The sequence below is a fragment of the Engraulis encrasicolus genome, chromosome 16, assembly GCF_034702125.1.
Source record: "Engraulis encrasicolus isolate BLACKSEA-1 chromosome 16, IST_EnEncr_1.0, whole genome shotgun sequence".
NCBI classification, from domain to species: Eukaryota; Metazoa; Chordata; class Actinopteri; order Clupeiformes; family Engraulidae; genus Engraulis; species Engraulis encrasicolus.
Window position 1 is genome coordinate 7,382,269 of NC_085872.1, and position 16,424 is coordinate 7,398,692.

General features: G+C 46.0%; 1 protein-coding gene across 1 annotated transcript; it reads right to left on the reverse strand.

Moving 5' to 3' along the window:
• Nucleotides 1–799: 799 nt before the first annotated feature.
• Nucleotides 800–10,361, reverse strand: LOC134465959 (paramyosin-like). The gene is made up of 22 exons (XM_063219858.1): nucleotides 10,157–10,361; nucleotides 9,962–10,051; nucleotides 9,604–9,666; nucleotides 9,460–9,522; nucleotides 9,212–9,280; nucleotides 8,879–8,935; nucleotides 8,559–8,621; nucleotides 8,399–8,455; nucleotides 7,483–7,560; nucleotides 6,654–6,740; nucleotides 5,913–5,993; nucleotides 5,702–5,770; nucleotides 4,909–4,998; nucleotides 4,452–4,529; nucleotides 4,256–4,345; nucleotides 4,003–4,092; nucleotides 3,649–3,738; nucleotides 3,502–3,564; nucleotides 3,066–3,125; nucleotides 2,197–2,280; nucleotides 1,824–1,871; nucleotides 800–1,464 (listed from the first exon to the last, which is right to left on the reverse strand). Exons 1-22 carry the CDS (start codon nucleotides 10,260–10,262, stop codon nucleotides 902–904), a joined length of 2,139 nt encoding a protein of 712 aa, XP_063075928.1. The 5' UTR covers nucleotides 10,263–10,361; the 3' UTR covers nucleotides 800–901.
• Nucleotides 10,362–16,424: the final 6,063 nt, after the last annotated feature.

The following is a 16,424-nucleotide window of genomic DNA, read 5'->3' on the forward strand; positions in this document are numbered from 1 at the left end:
CTTTGGTCAGATGAGACCAAGATTGAGCTTTTTGGCAACAAACACTATAAGTGGGTCTGGCGTGCCACGAAAGATGCGCATGCTGAAAAGCACCTCATACCCACTGTGAAGTATGGGGGTGGGTCAGTGATGCTGTGGGGCTGTTTCGCTTCCAAAGGCCCTGAGAACCTTGTTAGGGTGCATGGCATCATGAATGCTTTGAAATACCAGGACATTTTAAATCAAAATCTGTTGCCCTCTGCCCGAAAGCTGAAGATGGGTCGTCACTGGGTCTTTCAGCAAGACAATTACCCTAAACATATGGCCAAATCTACACAGAAATGGTTCACCAGACACAAAATCAAGCTCCTCCCATGGCCATCTCAGTCCCCAGACCTCAACCCCATTGAGAACCTGTGGGGTGAGCTGAAGAGGAGAGTACAGAGTAGAGGACCCAGGTCTCTGGATGATTTAGAGAGATTCTGCAAAGAGGAATGGCTGAAGATCCCTCTTTCTGTCTTTTCCCATCTTGTGAAACATTATAGGAGAAGATTAGGTGCTGTTTTGTTGGCAAAAGGGGGTTGTACAAAATATTAACACCAGGGGTGCTAATAATTGTGACACACATTATTTGATGTCAAATAATTATTTCTTTATGTGGGATTTTTTCCCCACTGAATAAATGCACTTGTATTGAAGGTTGGATTTTTCTCTTTTTTTCCATTAAAGTCCCATATTGTTTAGAAAAAAAATAAAATAATTGGAAGCTAAAAAACACATCTCAACCAGGGGTGCCAATAATTATGGAGGGCACTGTATTTTCAGAAAGCACAAATTGGGTAGCAGAGCATTAATCAAGTAAAGACTGATACAAGCATAAGAGATAAATGGAACAGTGCATGCTGCTGATTGGTCATCCAGTTCAGGAGGTTATCCAATCAGCATAGGGGTCTGAGCTGAACACCATCGGGGTAGAGCCCACACCAGTGTCCTCACAAGTGCTCATGAACGGGAAAAGCTTCGACTTGCTTTCAACATCCTTGAAGGTGTACATGTGAGCTCTCCGGCCTACATCATAAAACGAGATCTCCTTCTTCTTGAAGTCCAACAGCACGCCAATGGTCGTGGGCTTGTCTGTACCCTGCCCTCTCAGCTTGGTTTGCGATTTGCCTATAGCGATGAGCTCGTCGCCTCTCGTCAGGCGAATTGTCCAGTAGAGGAATCTGGGATTGTATCTTATGGGCCCTTTCCTCTGGGCCGTCTCCGCCGCCACTCCCAGGTTGTAGCACTGTTTTCCCACCACCGACACCTCCCAGTACTGCCGGCCACTGTCAAACCCTGTCTTAGCCAAGGCGGCCAGGGCGATGTCGTACCTTGCCGAGACCTCAGGTACATTCAATGGATTCGAAAGAAGTGTCATTTCTCTGAAGTCCTTGGACAGTTGGAGCTTTTCGTGCGCAGTGTCCGGGTCAATGGCTGGCTGAACTGTGGATAAGAGGTCAAACATGAGTAAATTTGCAAAAATGATATACAAACCACATTGAAACACCGAAAATGGTTACATGCCAACTGACACCATGCCAAGTGCACCATGCATCTTCTGTCCTGCATCCTGAACTATTACTTTCTACTTAAGAGTTAATTTGTGGGCCAATGGACATTTTTGGAGCTTTAAGGTGCTCCTCTGTCTCTCTAATAGATGTCTTCAGTTCTAGTTCTTGCTCTAGTTCTAGTTGGAGTTCTTCTCTATGTAGGAATGAGAAGGTGCTTTAGATCCTCTTAGGACCTCACAGTTCAACCCCCTACCCCATGGTAATGCTCATATCTCAAGAAAGCAGACTAACCAATGTGTATTTCATTGTCCTTCTTTTGTGCAGCTTGCTTTTCAAGGTCTGTGAAGAACAAAAAATCGGGTAAATCAATTTAATTTGATCCCAACACACAGTGTCCAATAACCATAAGAGTCATTCTACAGCTTAAAATAATATAGAACAAACTTCCCATCACAAGTATAAGCAAGACTTTAGGTTAAGAATTCCAACATCAAATGTCTCACACTGGCATTCGTAAAACAAGTAAGGAACAGTTCACCATTAGGAACATTATGACAGTTATGTGTGAAAGAACGTTCCTGTGTAACGTGTGGAAGAATGTTAGAATCTAATTCATGGAACTGGAATGGCCGCATCATCAGTAGCGTAATTGACGTCAACTCACCATCAATTTTATTCAGGAGATTTTTGTTCTCATTCTCTTTTGATGTCAACAGATCCTGGAGCTTGGCTTTGTCACCCTTCAAAGCTGTAACATAAAAAAGGAACATTAGTCTAGTTGATATATAGTACGTAGATGCCACAGTTTGCAATGTGTCCACTTGCTGTTACTTTTAATTAGTTTAGCTTAGTTTTTTCTCTGACAAACTATGGTCCAGGACAGTGTCCAACAAAGCCATAGAAAGACTACGGTTCCCAATATCTTCCCTGCGGTGGGTTGAAAGTGAATACAGTGGGTGGGACTTTGGCAGAAAGCAAATGGCCATGTAACATCCTCTTGTGCCTGACAAAATGATACTGTATTTTATACAAGATTTCACAAAAGCAGGACACAAGTGGAACAAAAGAAACGGGCCAAAAATAAAGTGCCAAATTGGGCAGCTCTACTCTACTCTACTACCTCTGATGATGAACGCTCCGTGCAGCCCCTCCCCCATAACTATGATGTGCTCAGTCCACTGTACTGTATATGTTAAGGAGGCACCAACGGCCTGTCCCATCTAAATTGTGGGTACTACAGGTAGATTTGTAAGGGACAAAAAAAGCACAGTTTTGCCCAAAACATTGGGTAAAATTGGGCAGCCATGGCCTGATGGTTAAGGAGACAGTCTTTAAATCAGAGGGACTCCCACTCTTCCACTCCCTATCCATGGCTGAGGTGCCCTTAAGCAAGGCACTATCCTGACACGGCTCCAGGGACTGTAACCAATACCCTGTGTAAATAACTGTCAGTCACTTTGGATAAAGCGTCAGCTAAGTGTTATGTAATTTAAAAAAACAGACATGGGCTCCTGAGGACAGAAAGAGGCTCATCTTCATTTGCGTCTTTCAGAGCAGTGCATGCCCCAGCCTCCTTGGCAGCGTCTGCCAGCTCTACAAAAGATAATGCAAAAGCAGCTCAATAAAATTAACCAACTGTCATGGGTTTTTCATTACATTTTAACTCACTTGATGCCAATGACACCTAAGTGCATCATTTTGGATCCTTAAGAACCAATGATGCTTAAGCGTGTTGATTCAGTTGTTTATGGTGTGGTGTTCTGTTGGCATATAATTCAATTTTCTGTGGGTGTTGATCATTTTATTTTATTTTTTAAACGCTGAAAAAAATGCTGAACATGCTACATGCTCTGGCGCTGCAGGGTTGTATGACCTCAAAATGGCTAGCATCCAATGAGTTAATCACCACCATCACACAGTACTACAAAGAAATAACAAAACGATGGGTCATTTAAACAAAATGATTTACCTTCATTTTTAGCTTTTAGATCAACATTCTGCCTTTCCATCTCTTGCAGTTGTTTCTTGAGGTCTGAAAAGAATGTCATAGTCTCCCATAAACAGCTAGTAACTCTTAATTGTACAGTTCAAAACAAAGGGGATCAAATAATCGTACCTGCCATCTCGTCTGCTGTCCTCTGCTTCAAGGTTGTCTCCGCAATCTGAAGGTTTTTCATTCTATCTTGTAGTTCTATGGCCTTTGAAACTATTCAGTCAAAACAATATTGTCATTCTGTATGTCTTACCAATCTGCAGACACCTGTGCTGTACTGCAGGTCATGTAGTGATGAATGTTGTTTATGGCCATTTGACTCGGTTTTCATTGTCTTAACCGGTTCAAATTGTAAGCATACAGACTCTGTATCATGAGGTTATCCGTTCCTGACTTGAATAGTGGAGAAATAATTAACTATCATGACTTATAAGTCAGGGTTCGGAATTGGGAGATGGGTGGAATTAGGCGACTTACCTAGAGCTCCATTCTCCTTATCCAAGCTTTCGAGTTTCTCATTGCTGGTTTTCAGGTCATCTTCTTTCTTCTTCAGACGTTTTTCCAACTCTGCCATACACACAAAGAGTTAACATCAGTTTCAATGCCAATTCATACACATCCAGTACATGTAGATAGCACTCTCAGTAAAAGTGAGGATATATGTGAAATAATAGGACACTTAACAGCTGCTTTGCGGTGTAATAATTGCAAGATCATGACTATCTATCACCTGCTATGTCTTTTTGAGACAACTCCCTCAGCGATTTTATTTCTGTCTGCAACGTCTTGGCCTCAGACTGTAGAGCGGCGATCTCATCCTCTAAAAATCACAACATGCAGCATTCAATGGGAGATTTATTTTAATTTTACCTTTCCAAACAGCTGTGTATCCTGAATAGTTTTGCAATAATGGACATTATTCTTACGTCTTTCATTAGATCCACAGTCCTTTGCTATCAGTTCATTGATCATATGTCTCTTCTTTTCCAGCTCTGCCTCCTTGGCTAAAAATAAATTAAAACAAACACAGTTCATGTCTTCTTGATGTGCCTAAGCATTGCCAAAGACTCGCTGATCTATGACAGTATTGTTTAATTTATTAAGACAAGGCCCCCCTGTTATAAATGTGTTGTTACCAGAATGGCAATGAGCAAGTCATAATGTATTATTAAACATTTTGTGTAATTGCGCAGGTCTAGTACGTAGTGTTGTAGGCCCTCTATGGTAGTCGTTTTTTCCAGTGGCTATTCCAGTGTTCTGTTGGTGTATATGAAGGGGAATGCTGTATATCATGAGGCTATGAAAACAAGCAAAACAAAGCAAGCAACCAATAATAAGTGTGTATTTGTTGACGATGCCAACTACAGGGTTTGCGTGACCGACCGGCGAGTTCTTGGGTTGACTCCTGTGTTATTTTGGACAGTCTCCTCTTCAGGAGGGATATCTCATCCTGCAGCTCCACCACCCTGATCACTGACACACACACACACACACACACACACACACACACACACACACACACACACACACACACACACACACACACACACACACACACACATTAGTGCACACACACACACACACACACACACACACACACACACACACACACACACACACACACACACACACACACACACACACACACACACACACACACACACACACACAGAGATTAGTGCTAGTGCTACTAGTGCCAGAATTATTGAATGCAGGTGAGTTAATTTGTGTTTGGTTCAGTGTGTGTGTGTGTGTGCATGTGTGTGTGCATGTAGAAAAGTACACTGCAGTACAAGGCAGCTAAAGCAGCTCCCCTTTGGTTAGCTGCTGAAATGCGGAGGTCAGTGTAAAGCTACATTCACACACATCACTACTAGTTACTCGCTCAATGAGTGAAGTCAATAAAATATCTTTGTGTTCCGTCGAGGCGAGGAGGCGGGGAGAGTACAAGCGATGTGATGTGGTCGGATTCCAAAATGAAAACATTTTAACTTCAAGCGAGGTGAGTAAGTAACCAATCGGAATGCACAGTTCGGAATATTGACAGTTAACTGCCACTCGTTTTTGCAGTGGCAGTTATGTTTAGCGTCTGTTCCGTGAGTGAGTGGCGAGTAGGTGAGTGAGCAAGAGGTGAGTAATGCATGTGAATGTAGCTTAGAGGCATTGGTCTCCTTACTAGCTTTCATCTTCTCTGCATCTTTTCCATTCAGAGCCTCAATCTTCTCATCCAGCTCCCGCTCCAGTTCTATCAGGGAGTTAATGACATGGTGAGTCATTGTTTTAATAAATGTAAAAAAAAAAAAAAAAAAACATGCATTGGACTATTGACATATTCTGTATTTAAAATGTGTGACTGGACTGTGTCGTGTGTGCTTTGTTTTCCTTACCTGATATTTGTCTTAAATAGTCCGAGTTTGTATCTGAATTTATGGTAGCTCTTTCCTTTATTATGGCAATGAGTTGCTTTACTAAAGACAGTAAATCAAAGTAAAGACAGATGAGTTAAGTGGAAATGATCTTTGTAGTCGCATAATGCACACATCACTGAATACAAGGTACATACACATGAAGAGATGTATATTCAGCTCTTTGTAATGTCCTTACATAACATATTGAATGTAGGGACACTGTATTGAATCATTATATTGTTGTGATTTGATCATTGAAACTACTGTCCAGGTATGTTAATAGAAGTTAAGTTAAGTGAAACGGCCATTCCCAATTATGGGAATATATTGTGCATGGCCGGGATAAAACATACACCCAAGTGCTTACAGCCATAAGCATGCAGGATTGCTCTTTTTGCTCTTAAAACTCGGATTGTTCGGCCATTTGGTACCCCATGCCCATCTTTCTGTCTCGTGCGTTTGTTTTAATCTCTCCACTATCCAGTCTGTGAAAAGGGCAAAAGGCAGTACCCCCCACCCCCTCAAAACACTTACAAAAATAGGAAAACAAAAAACAGTGAATACCAGACAGGAAATGAAGTGGGAGAGAGAGACTCTGCTGGAGACAGGATGGACTCTGGCCTTAGTCCGCAAGGGCAATGAGCCTGCATGTGATGTGGACAGGTAGGCTATGTTAGCGTGCTACCTGTAAAAGGTACAGTACAGTAGATGTATACTCACTGGATGTAGATGATGGACTTTTGTCTCCGAGATCTTTTTCTGCATCCTCCAACTGTTTCTGCTTCTCTGCTAACATGTTCTTTAGTTCTGAGAAAGAGTTGCACAACTGTTTAGACCAGGGGTGGGGAACCTATGTCTTGGGGGCCGTTTGTGGCCCTTGAGGGCGTTTTATCCGGCCCCCGATGTAATTTTAATGTTATGCAGTTTCACACGAAATATGGCATATCTTAGAAAAGTAGAGTAGAGTAGAGTAGAGTAGAGTTGAGTACTTTTATTAATCCCGAGGGAAATTAAGGTGTCTGGCAGCTTACATAGATACATAGATACAAGACATAGACAAAGACCTAACACACATTATTGCACATAGCAGAAAATACACTTGCAATACAATTAAGTTATCTTCAGGGGACCTAGAGAAGGTGGGGTCTGTTTTAAAGGTGTGTGCCTTCTATATAGGCCTAAAATGCAGGGAGAAATCCTGGTTTGTGTTCATAGTATGGCCCTCTGAGGACTGTTACGGCCCTCGGATGAATTTGAAGTGGCCCCTTGAATGAAAACGGTTCCCCACCCCTGGTTTAGACCAACTAACATTCCTATGCACAGGGCTCTGAATTAACACCAGCCAACCCGCCAAATGCTGATGAAATATCTGTTTGAATGATAGAAAAGACCAAGTTACTAGCCACTTACTGAGTGTGTGTTTGGCCGGTGAGATTAACATCTACTAGCCATTTTGGCTGGTGACGAAAACAGTTAATTTAGAGCCCTGCCTGTGGATAAAGGGTTGATCTTATGACTTATCATCCTGAATCATCTTCAGAACTCTTACCCGTCTTATCTCCAGACTCACGGGCTACGGCTCCCTGAAGGCTTGCAATTTCAGTGTTCAGCATGTTTATTTTGAGTACTGCGAACAAAATGTTAATAAAAATAAATGCAAAGGTATGGATATACCTTCCAACCTGCACTAACTCAAAACATACACATGCGCACACACACACACACACACACACACACACACACACACACACACACACACACACACACACACACACGCACACTGCACTTTCTGCACTAAACCCAAACATACACACACTGACACACAACTCATACTCACACACATACACACACACACACACACACACACACACACACACATACACAGGTACACACACACAGACGCACACCGCACTTTCTACCTGCACTAAACACACACACACACACACACACACACACACACACACACACACACACACACACACACACACACACACACGCACACAAAACACATACAAAACACACACACACACACACACATACTGCTGCTGGTGTATTTAATAAAAACCTTTTTTAATTATTTATTTCTTCAAATGCTACTATTACTATGTCAGAACGCTATAAAGGACTTTTAGAAAAAGAACAACAAAATACCTCCTCTTAATGTATGTTCTCTACAAGTCTTCTGTTGTCCAGTCTTGCACTTTAAATGTCTGTATGAGCAATGTCTACGTCCATACTGTCTATGTCCATGTATGAGTACTGTCTATGTCTATACTGTCTATGTCCTTACCTAGATTAGTCTATGTCTGCATGGGAGAGCAAGAAACGCAATTTCAAATTCTTTGTATGACCAGTGCATGTAAAGAAATTGACAATAAACTTGACTTGACTTGACTTGACTTGATATGGTCTGTTTAGAATGACAAAATGAATGCTAAAATCTAAATGAAACCTTACCAACATACCTAATTTAGGGACACCTTCAATTTCAGCTATGTCTTTTTCAAACTTTTCCTTCAGATCTGCATGAGAAAAGGGTTGACGTAGTATAAGACATTTGTTCAGTATAGATGGCGCCTGGGACCAGTCAAATACACGTGTAGGTAGAAATCAAGACCATGGCACCTGTGTACTGGTCCTGAAGGGATGCACAGCTGTTTTCCATTTGGGCCTTGTCTTTCTCCAAGGCTGAGAGACGTATGGGGACATGAACGAAACACATGTACAGAGTTATAATGAGTCATAATATTTAAGTCAAAACAAAGAAACAATAATTAACAGAGGTATGCACAAGCAATTCATACATTTGTGCATGTTAGTACTGTTCACTGTTTTTGACAGACATGACACAAATCATGTGGGACTAAATGCTCATCAAAATGTACATTGAAATCTGGTATGTTGTGTGTAGTAGTGTTAAGAGTCATAGTAAACCACAAACGTACCTGCAATTCTGTTTTTCAGTTTGGCATTCTCTTCCACTGTCTCTTGGGCTTTTAGGTCTAAACGGCAGATGAAACTAATAAACACTAATACACCCAGATGCATTCATTTATTAAGCACACAGCACTTGAATATGTCAAAATCACTTACAGACAGTAAAAGATAATAAGTTGTTATTTTACTTATAAAATAAATAAAGGGCCAACTAGGTCCTTATTACGATTATCTCGCCAATAAAGGCCTTAGTGGCAAAGAACAAGAAATCAGTGTTCGCCCTACATTTTTTGCATGCTCTTAGCCGTTTGTACTGTTCCTGTGATGAACGTATTGCTTACCCTGTTCTGTTCTGCCTTTAGCTGCTTCCTCCAGCTGTCCATTCTTCTCTGTGAGTTCCTTCTGCACAGCTAAGAAACGGAAGGATTATGAAATAAATAGAGCAATGTACATACAATTACGGAAGACAGCACTGCCCCTCTTTTTTGTACATATTTATTTGGAAACTGGTCGGCAAATATCATGGCCTAAGGCATATGAGGAAGCAACAATGTGTTTACTTAACCAACTGTTTTCAACCATTTATCACCTTTAAATTGGTCTGAAAGTCCAGATATTTCTTCAGACCGCGCTTCTAGCTGTTCCTGAAGCCCTGTGGAAGAGTGGCACATGATATGATATGATATGATATGATATGATATGATATGATATGATATATGATATGATATATTACCTTTGATCTGAGCTTCAAGACTTCGGATTTGTTCCTCTCTTGCTGCCAGTTTCTTGTTGATTCCTGTTTCCATTAAGAAATACATTGTAGAAACAAACCATTATTATCATATTCACACATAAAGCCTATACATTATCTATCAATCCCTCACACCCTTGCCAGCAGTAACTGGACAATATTGCAGAGGATAATTCTTGTAGGGAAGTCTTTGGTCATGGGCTTGCTTGCAGACAGAAGACTGAACTGTATATGGCTTCCCTTCGCTTTTTTGTACTGATGCACAAGACATGGTTTGCATGTAAAACATGCATCACCAGCATCAGTGATATGGATTTCAAGCTAATTCATCCACACATACCAGTGAGTAGATCTTCTGAGTCGGTCTGCCCAGAGCATACTTCACTCTGTGCCTCTCCCACCTCCACTTGTTTGGTCAGTAACTTCAGGACTAAAGAAAAAGAAGACTGTAAAACCACTGTCATCATTTCTGATCACAAATCCATCAGCCTGAAATTGTTCATTTAAAAATGTAACACATTTAAAACCAACTCACTGAGACTGTAGTCTGTGTCATGACTGTTCTGGAGTTCTGAGAGTTTGCCTTGCAGTTGGTCTTTCTTATTTTGTATAGCCTTTTCCAACTCTGATGTGAAATTCATATTTCAGTATAAATACATAGATAAAAACAGTTCGCCTCATGTTTCAATGGGAAAATGTGGAAGAGCTTTTGTTAATGTGGAAGCCGCATTTGTACTCAATGCCATGCTGAACTCGTAAATGCTAACAAAATAACATCACCCTCCAGACTGATTGCAGGCCAGACACGCACAAAAATCAGAGAGGTTTGCATGCACTCGTCTCAAATCAGACAAGAACATAGTTCAGAATGGAAACATGATGGACTGTTCCTTTAACTCAATGCTCTCATTGTTTGTAAGACAGCAAGTATACTCGTCTTTGTCTCCAGGCATCTATGTCCATGCAATACACAGTATACTGTGCATGCCCCTTTTATGTCTATACTTCTCGTGCAAGACTTGCTGTCTCCCCAAATGTTGGCTATGATGAGAGACACACGCTTTCACAACTGTTCACAATACCAGAGTAATGGCATGCCCGTTCATTCGTTCATTCATTTATTCATTCATTCACTCACTCACTCAGAAACCGTCGCTACAATGCAAGGGTGGTGACGTACCTTTAATCGTAGCTGCTTTATCCTTCCTCTCGTCCGTAATCTTACCCCCTAATATGGCCACTTCCCTTTCCAGTTTAGCTATTTCTGCTGCTTTCAAGATAGGAACATATTGAGTTGTGCAATCCAGCAAAAGTTTAGTTACATCGATTTACACATGTAATCACTTGTACAAACAGATGTTTTTTATGGATATTTTCTGTATGTGGTTTTGGAAGTACCTTCGATTTTTTGACAGGCTGACATTAAATGTAATGACACTACTACATTAATGACATGTCTGCTAATAGATCCTCTATGATTCTTGAAATACATCTATGTCATGAGCCCTCTCACTCCACCAGTTCACCACCTTAATTGGTTCCCATTACCTGCCACTCTGCTCACCGCTCTCTCTACTCACCCAAACTAGTCCCACCTGTCTCTTCCCTGCTCTGCTCTAATTACCTGGCCAGCTGCGCTACATTATCCACTCACCAACCTCTCCTTGCACCACTCTGCTCTGATTACTCTGCCAGCTGTGCTGCATAACCCACTAACCTCTCCCAGTATTTAAAGCCTCTTCTCACAGCTCTACTTTGTCAGATCGTCTGCAATCCCACACCCGGAACCAGTTTGCTGTTTTCTCTCTGACTCCTGAATCTTGACCCTGAACCTGCCTGTATCCTGACTACTCTTCTGCCCCGGAAAACCCGACCTGCCTTCTGCCTGCACGACTCTTGACCACTCTTCTACCCCGGTAATTCTGACCAGCCTTCTGTCTCTGCACAACGATTTTGGATTCTCCTTGAACTGTACTTCTGCCCTGTTTCACCGTGCTGTTGTGTTTGTGTCCCCCCCCCCCAGGACTTCCGGACCACCTACCACCGGCTCCTTTGGACGAATCTCTGCCACTGGGGGGGACGCACACACAGCACGTTGGACGAACCCTGGAATCCCGGTAATTCTTGGAACCCGCGGAACCGAGTCCTCTGCCCCAGCCACTGCAGCCGCGGCGCTTGCCCCAGAACCCAAGATTGGAAACCCAGAGCGGTTCAACGGCGATTCATCCCAGGTCCGGCCATTCCTGATTAGCTGCCGACTTCAGTTTTCCTTGCAGCCAAGGACCTTTGCCACGGAAGGGGCTAAAGTCGGTTATGCCATCACTCACCTGACGGGCCGAGCTTGACTCTGGGGAACAGCAGAGTTTGAACATCAAAGCCCTGCATGTGCAACCTTCGACCTGTTTGCGGAGGGGATGCTGAAGGTGTTTGACCTGCATTCACCGACCACAGAGGCATCCCGTGAACTGTTTAGCATTCGGCAAGGTAGACGAACAGTCGCAGACCATTCCATCGACTTCTGAAGCCTGGCAAGACAATGCTCTTGGAGCACACCATTGTTGGTGGACGCATTCTTCCATAGCTTGGCCGACAATATCAAGGATGAGTTGGTCTCCCATGAACTGCCTTCCACCCTTGATGAAGCCATCGCACTGGCTGTCCAGATCGACAGAAGAATACCAACCTGCCGTTGTGAGAGGGGGCGCCAAACTCCACCAACCTCCAGCATTCGGAGAAATTCGACTGGGCCCCTGTCATCTACTGCTACCCAACCAAGCCAGCTTGACCAGTCTGAGCCCATGGAAATTGGGCGAGCCTCTCTCACGCCAGCAGAACGCCAGCACCGCTTCACCTCAAGCCTCTGTCTCTACTGTGGCGGTGACTCACATTGTGTTGCCACCTGTCCTTTAAAAGCCGAAGCTCACCGGACCTAGGGGGAGTCCGGTTGAGCTCAATGACCGTCCAGTCCTCCGACCGCAAACCCCTGCTGCAAGTTCACCTCTGTCTCTCTGACTCAACTCACACCCTGGCTGCTCTGGTGGATTCTGGTGCCGAAGCCAACATAATAGACATCAAGCTGGCACGCCAACTGGGACTAGGGAGCCACCGTTTGACCCCCCCTATTCCTGCCCGGGCGCTGGATGGACACTTACTCGGATCGGTCACTCATGTCACAGCCCCTGTCTCAATGAATCTGTCCGGAAACCATCAAGAAACCATCCAGTTTCACCTGCTCCATTCCCCGGGCCAGCCCCTCATCCTGGGTTACCCATGGCTCCGCCGGCACAACCCTCAGCTCGACTGGGTGACCGGGGTGATCAGGGCGTGGGGAGAAGACTGCCATCGAACCTGCCTGCTTGCTGCCGGCTTACCCAAACGGCCAGTACCCACCAACTCTGCTCCAGACCTTGCCAATGTCCCGGAATGCTACCACGGTCTCAGAGAAGTGTTCAACAAAGCAAGAGCCACATGCCTGCCCCCTCACCGGCCATACGACTGTGCCATCGACCTCCTCCCTGGAACAGCTCCTCCCAAGGGCCGCCTCTATTCATTGTCTGCTCCTGAGAGACAGTCCAACGAGGACTACATCAATGACTCTCTGTCCGCAGGGTTAATCCGTCCATCTTCATCTCCTGCTGGTGCCGGCTTCTTCTTTGTGGGGAAGAAAGACGGATCCCTTCGCCCCTGCATCGATTACAGGGGCCTCAACGACATCACGGTGAAGAACCGTTACCCTCTGCCTTTGCTCACCTCTGCCATTGAGTTACTCCAGGGAGCTACAGTCTTTACCAAATTGGATCTCAGAAACGCATACCACCTAGTGCGGATCCGGGAGGGGGATGAATGGAAGACCGCATTCAATACACCAACAGGCCACTACGAGTATCTGGTTATGCCCTTTGGCCTCACAAATGCTCCTGGTGTGTTCCAAGCTCTTGTGAACGACGTGCTGCGGGACATGTTAAACCAATTTGTCTTCATTTACCTCGATGACATTTTAATATTCTCCAGAAGCCTGTCTGACCACACCCGCCATGTCCAGCAAGTCCTTCATCGTCTCCTGGAGAATTCCCTCTATGTCAAGGCGGAGAAATGTGAGTTTCACGTCAAGACTGTGGCCTTCCTGGGGTACATTGTGGCAGAGGGAACTATCCAAATGGATCCAGCCAAGGTGTCAGCAGTCAGTTCATGGCCAGTTCCGGAGAACAGAAAGAAGCTGCAGCAGTTCTTGGGGTTTGCTAACTTTTATAGAAAGTTTGTCAGGAACTACAGTACTGTTGCCGCCCCTCTGACTGCTCTAACCAGCACCAAGCAACCCTTCACCTGGACCCCAGCAGCCGACAAGGCCTTCAGTATCCTCAAGGCAAGGTTCACCTCCGCTCCCATTCTCCAGATGCCTGATGTGGACCGGCAATTCATTGTGGAGGTGGATGCCTCTGATGTGGGAGTTGGTGCTGTGATTTCCCAGTGGGCTGCAGAGGATAAGAAGCTCCATCCCTGTGCGTTTTTCTCACGTCGGTTGTCCCCCGCTGAGTGCAATTACGACATAGGGAACCGAGAGCTTTTAGCTGTAAAGCTTGCCCTGGAGGAGTGGCGTCACTGGCTGGAGGGGTCCACCGTCCCATTCCTCGTTTGGACTGATCATAAAAACTTGGAGTACATCCGCACGGCCAAACGGTTGAACTCCAGGCAGTCCCGCTGGGCCCTCTTCTTCACGCGGTTTAACTTCACTCTGTCATACCGGCCTGGATCACGCAACACCAAGCCAGATGCCCTCTCCCGCCAATTCCAGAAAGGTGACACTCCCTCCAGGGATCCTGCGCCGATTCTGCCCAGTCCCTGCATTGTAGCAGCCCTGACCTGGGATGTCGAAGAACGGGTGCTGAAAGCTCTTCGTAACCAGCCAGGTCCCAGCACTTGTTCCAGTTGACCGCCTCTTTGTTCCCGAAAATCTCAGGTCCCAAGTCATTCAATGGGGACACGACTCCCGCCTAGCCTGTCACCCTGGCTCCAACTGCACCTACGACCTGCTTGACCAGAGATTCTGGTGGCCCTCTCTGAAAAAGGATGTACGGGAATTCGTCCAAGCCTGTCCCATCTGCAGCCAAAACAAGTCGTCCTGCCAGCCCCCAGCCGGATTGCTGCAGCCCCTGCCTGTGCCCACACGTCCCTGGTCTCACATCTCCCTTGACTTTGTTACGGGCCTGCCCCCTTCCAGTGGCATGACTGTCATTCTCACCATAGTCGACAGATTCAGCAAAATGGCACACTTCATTCCTCTCCCCAAGCTCCCAACCGCCAAGGAGACTGCCTAGGTGGTCCTGGAACACGTCTTCCGCATCCACGGTCTGCCCAAGGATGTAGTTTCTGACCGTGGCCCACAATTCTCCTCTGCCTTTTGGAAGGAGTTCTGCCACCTGCTGGGAGCCACAGTCAGTCTAACTTCTGGATTTCATCCCCAATCCAATGGGCAGTCAGAGCGGACAAATCAGGAGCTTGAGAAGGCACTGCGATGCATGTCGTCCCGCAACCCTCACTCCTGGTCACAGCAATTGACATGGGTGGAGTACGCACACAATTCTCTGACCAGCTCTGCCATCGGTATGTCCCCCTTCCAATGTTTCTATGGATACCAGCCTCCTCTATTTGCCAGCCAGGAAAGGGAGGTTACCTGCCCATCTGCACTTGCTTTTGCCCGTCGATGTCGTCGCACCTGGTCGCAAGCCCGAGCCACACTCCTCAAATCCGTTACCAGCTACACTACCGGGGCCAACCGTCGGAGAATCCCTGCGCCCGCCTACCATGTGGACCAAAGGGTGTGGTTGTCATCCAAGGACATCCCACTCAAAGTGGAGTCACGAAAGCTGGCGCCCAGGTTCCTTGGTCCATTCCCCATCAAGACGGTGATCAGCCCAACTGCTGTCCGGCTCCGACTGCCCAATTCCATGAGGGTGCACCCGACTTTCCATGTGTCAAAGATTAAACCCCTTCATGAGAGTCCGCTGGTTCCTGCTGCACCTCCTCCTTCCTCCTCCACGCCTTGTCGATGGTGGTCCAGTATACACCGTCCGCCGCCTGCTTCGGTCCAGACGGAGAGGTAGGGGCCTCCATTACCTCGTCGACTGGGAGGGCTATGGACCAGAGGAGAGGACCTGGGTGCCGGCTGGTCGGATTGTGGATCGGACCCTCATCACCAGCTTCCACCAGCGGCATCCTGATCAGCCTGCGATCCGGAGGGGGCGCCCCAGAGGGGTTCCTGACCGCCCGGCCTCCCGTCCTGTGCCTGACCCTGACCCTGTCCCGCAGCCTGTGACCCGTGGGGGCCATCTCAGAAGGGCCCCTGGTCGTCCTACCCGCTCGGCCACCTGTCCTGTGCCTGACCCTGTCTTGGGCCCTGTCCCCGACCTTGGGCCTCCGGCTTCCTCGGAGGATGAGGGCGCTCGCTCTGACCGTTCGGAGGAGTTCTAACCCTCCGCCGGCTCCCCTCCTCCCGCCCGACGTGATGTTGCTCTTGGGACTTCTGGGGCCGTCCCTTGGGTGGGGGGTTCTGTCATGAGCCCTCTCACTCCACCAGTTCACCACCTTAATTGGTTCCCATTACCTGCCACTCTGCTCACCGCTCTCTCTACTCACCCAAACTAGTCCCACCTGTCTCTTCCCTGCTCTGCTCTAATTACCTGGCCAGCTGCGCTACATTATCCACTCACCAACCTCTCCTTGCACCACTCTGCTCTGATTACTCTGCCAGCTGCGCTGCATTACCCACTAACCTCTCCCAGTATTTAAAGCCTCTTCTCACAGCT

Excerpts from the sequence above, each read along its gene's own strand:
- LOC134465959 (XM_063219858.1), bottom strand. The coding sequence starts at position 10,262 with ATGAATTTCACATCAGAGTTGGAAAAGGCTATACAAAATAAGAAAGAC. Across the intron at positions 9,667-9,961 it reads CTCAGAAGATCTACTCACTG|GAATCAACAAGAAACTGGCA; the intron begins GTATGTGTGGAT and ends TAATGGAAACAG. Across the intron at positions 4,999-5,701 it reads TGCAGAGAAGATGAAAGCTA|TGATCAGGGTGGTGGAGCTG; the intron begins GTAAGGAGACCA and ends TGTGTGTGTCAG.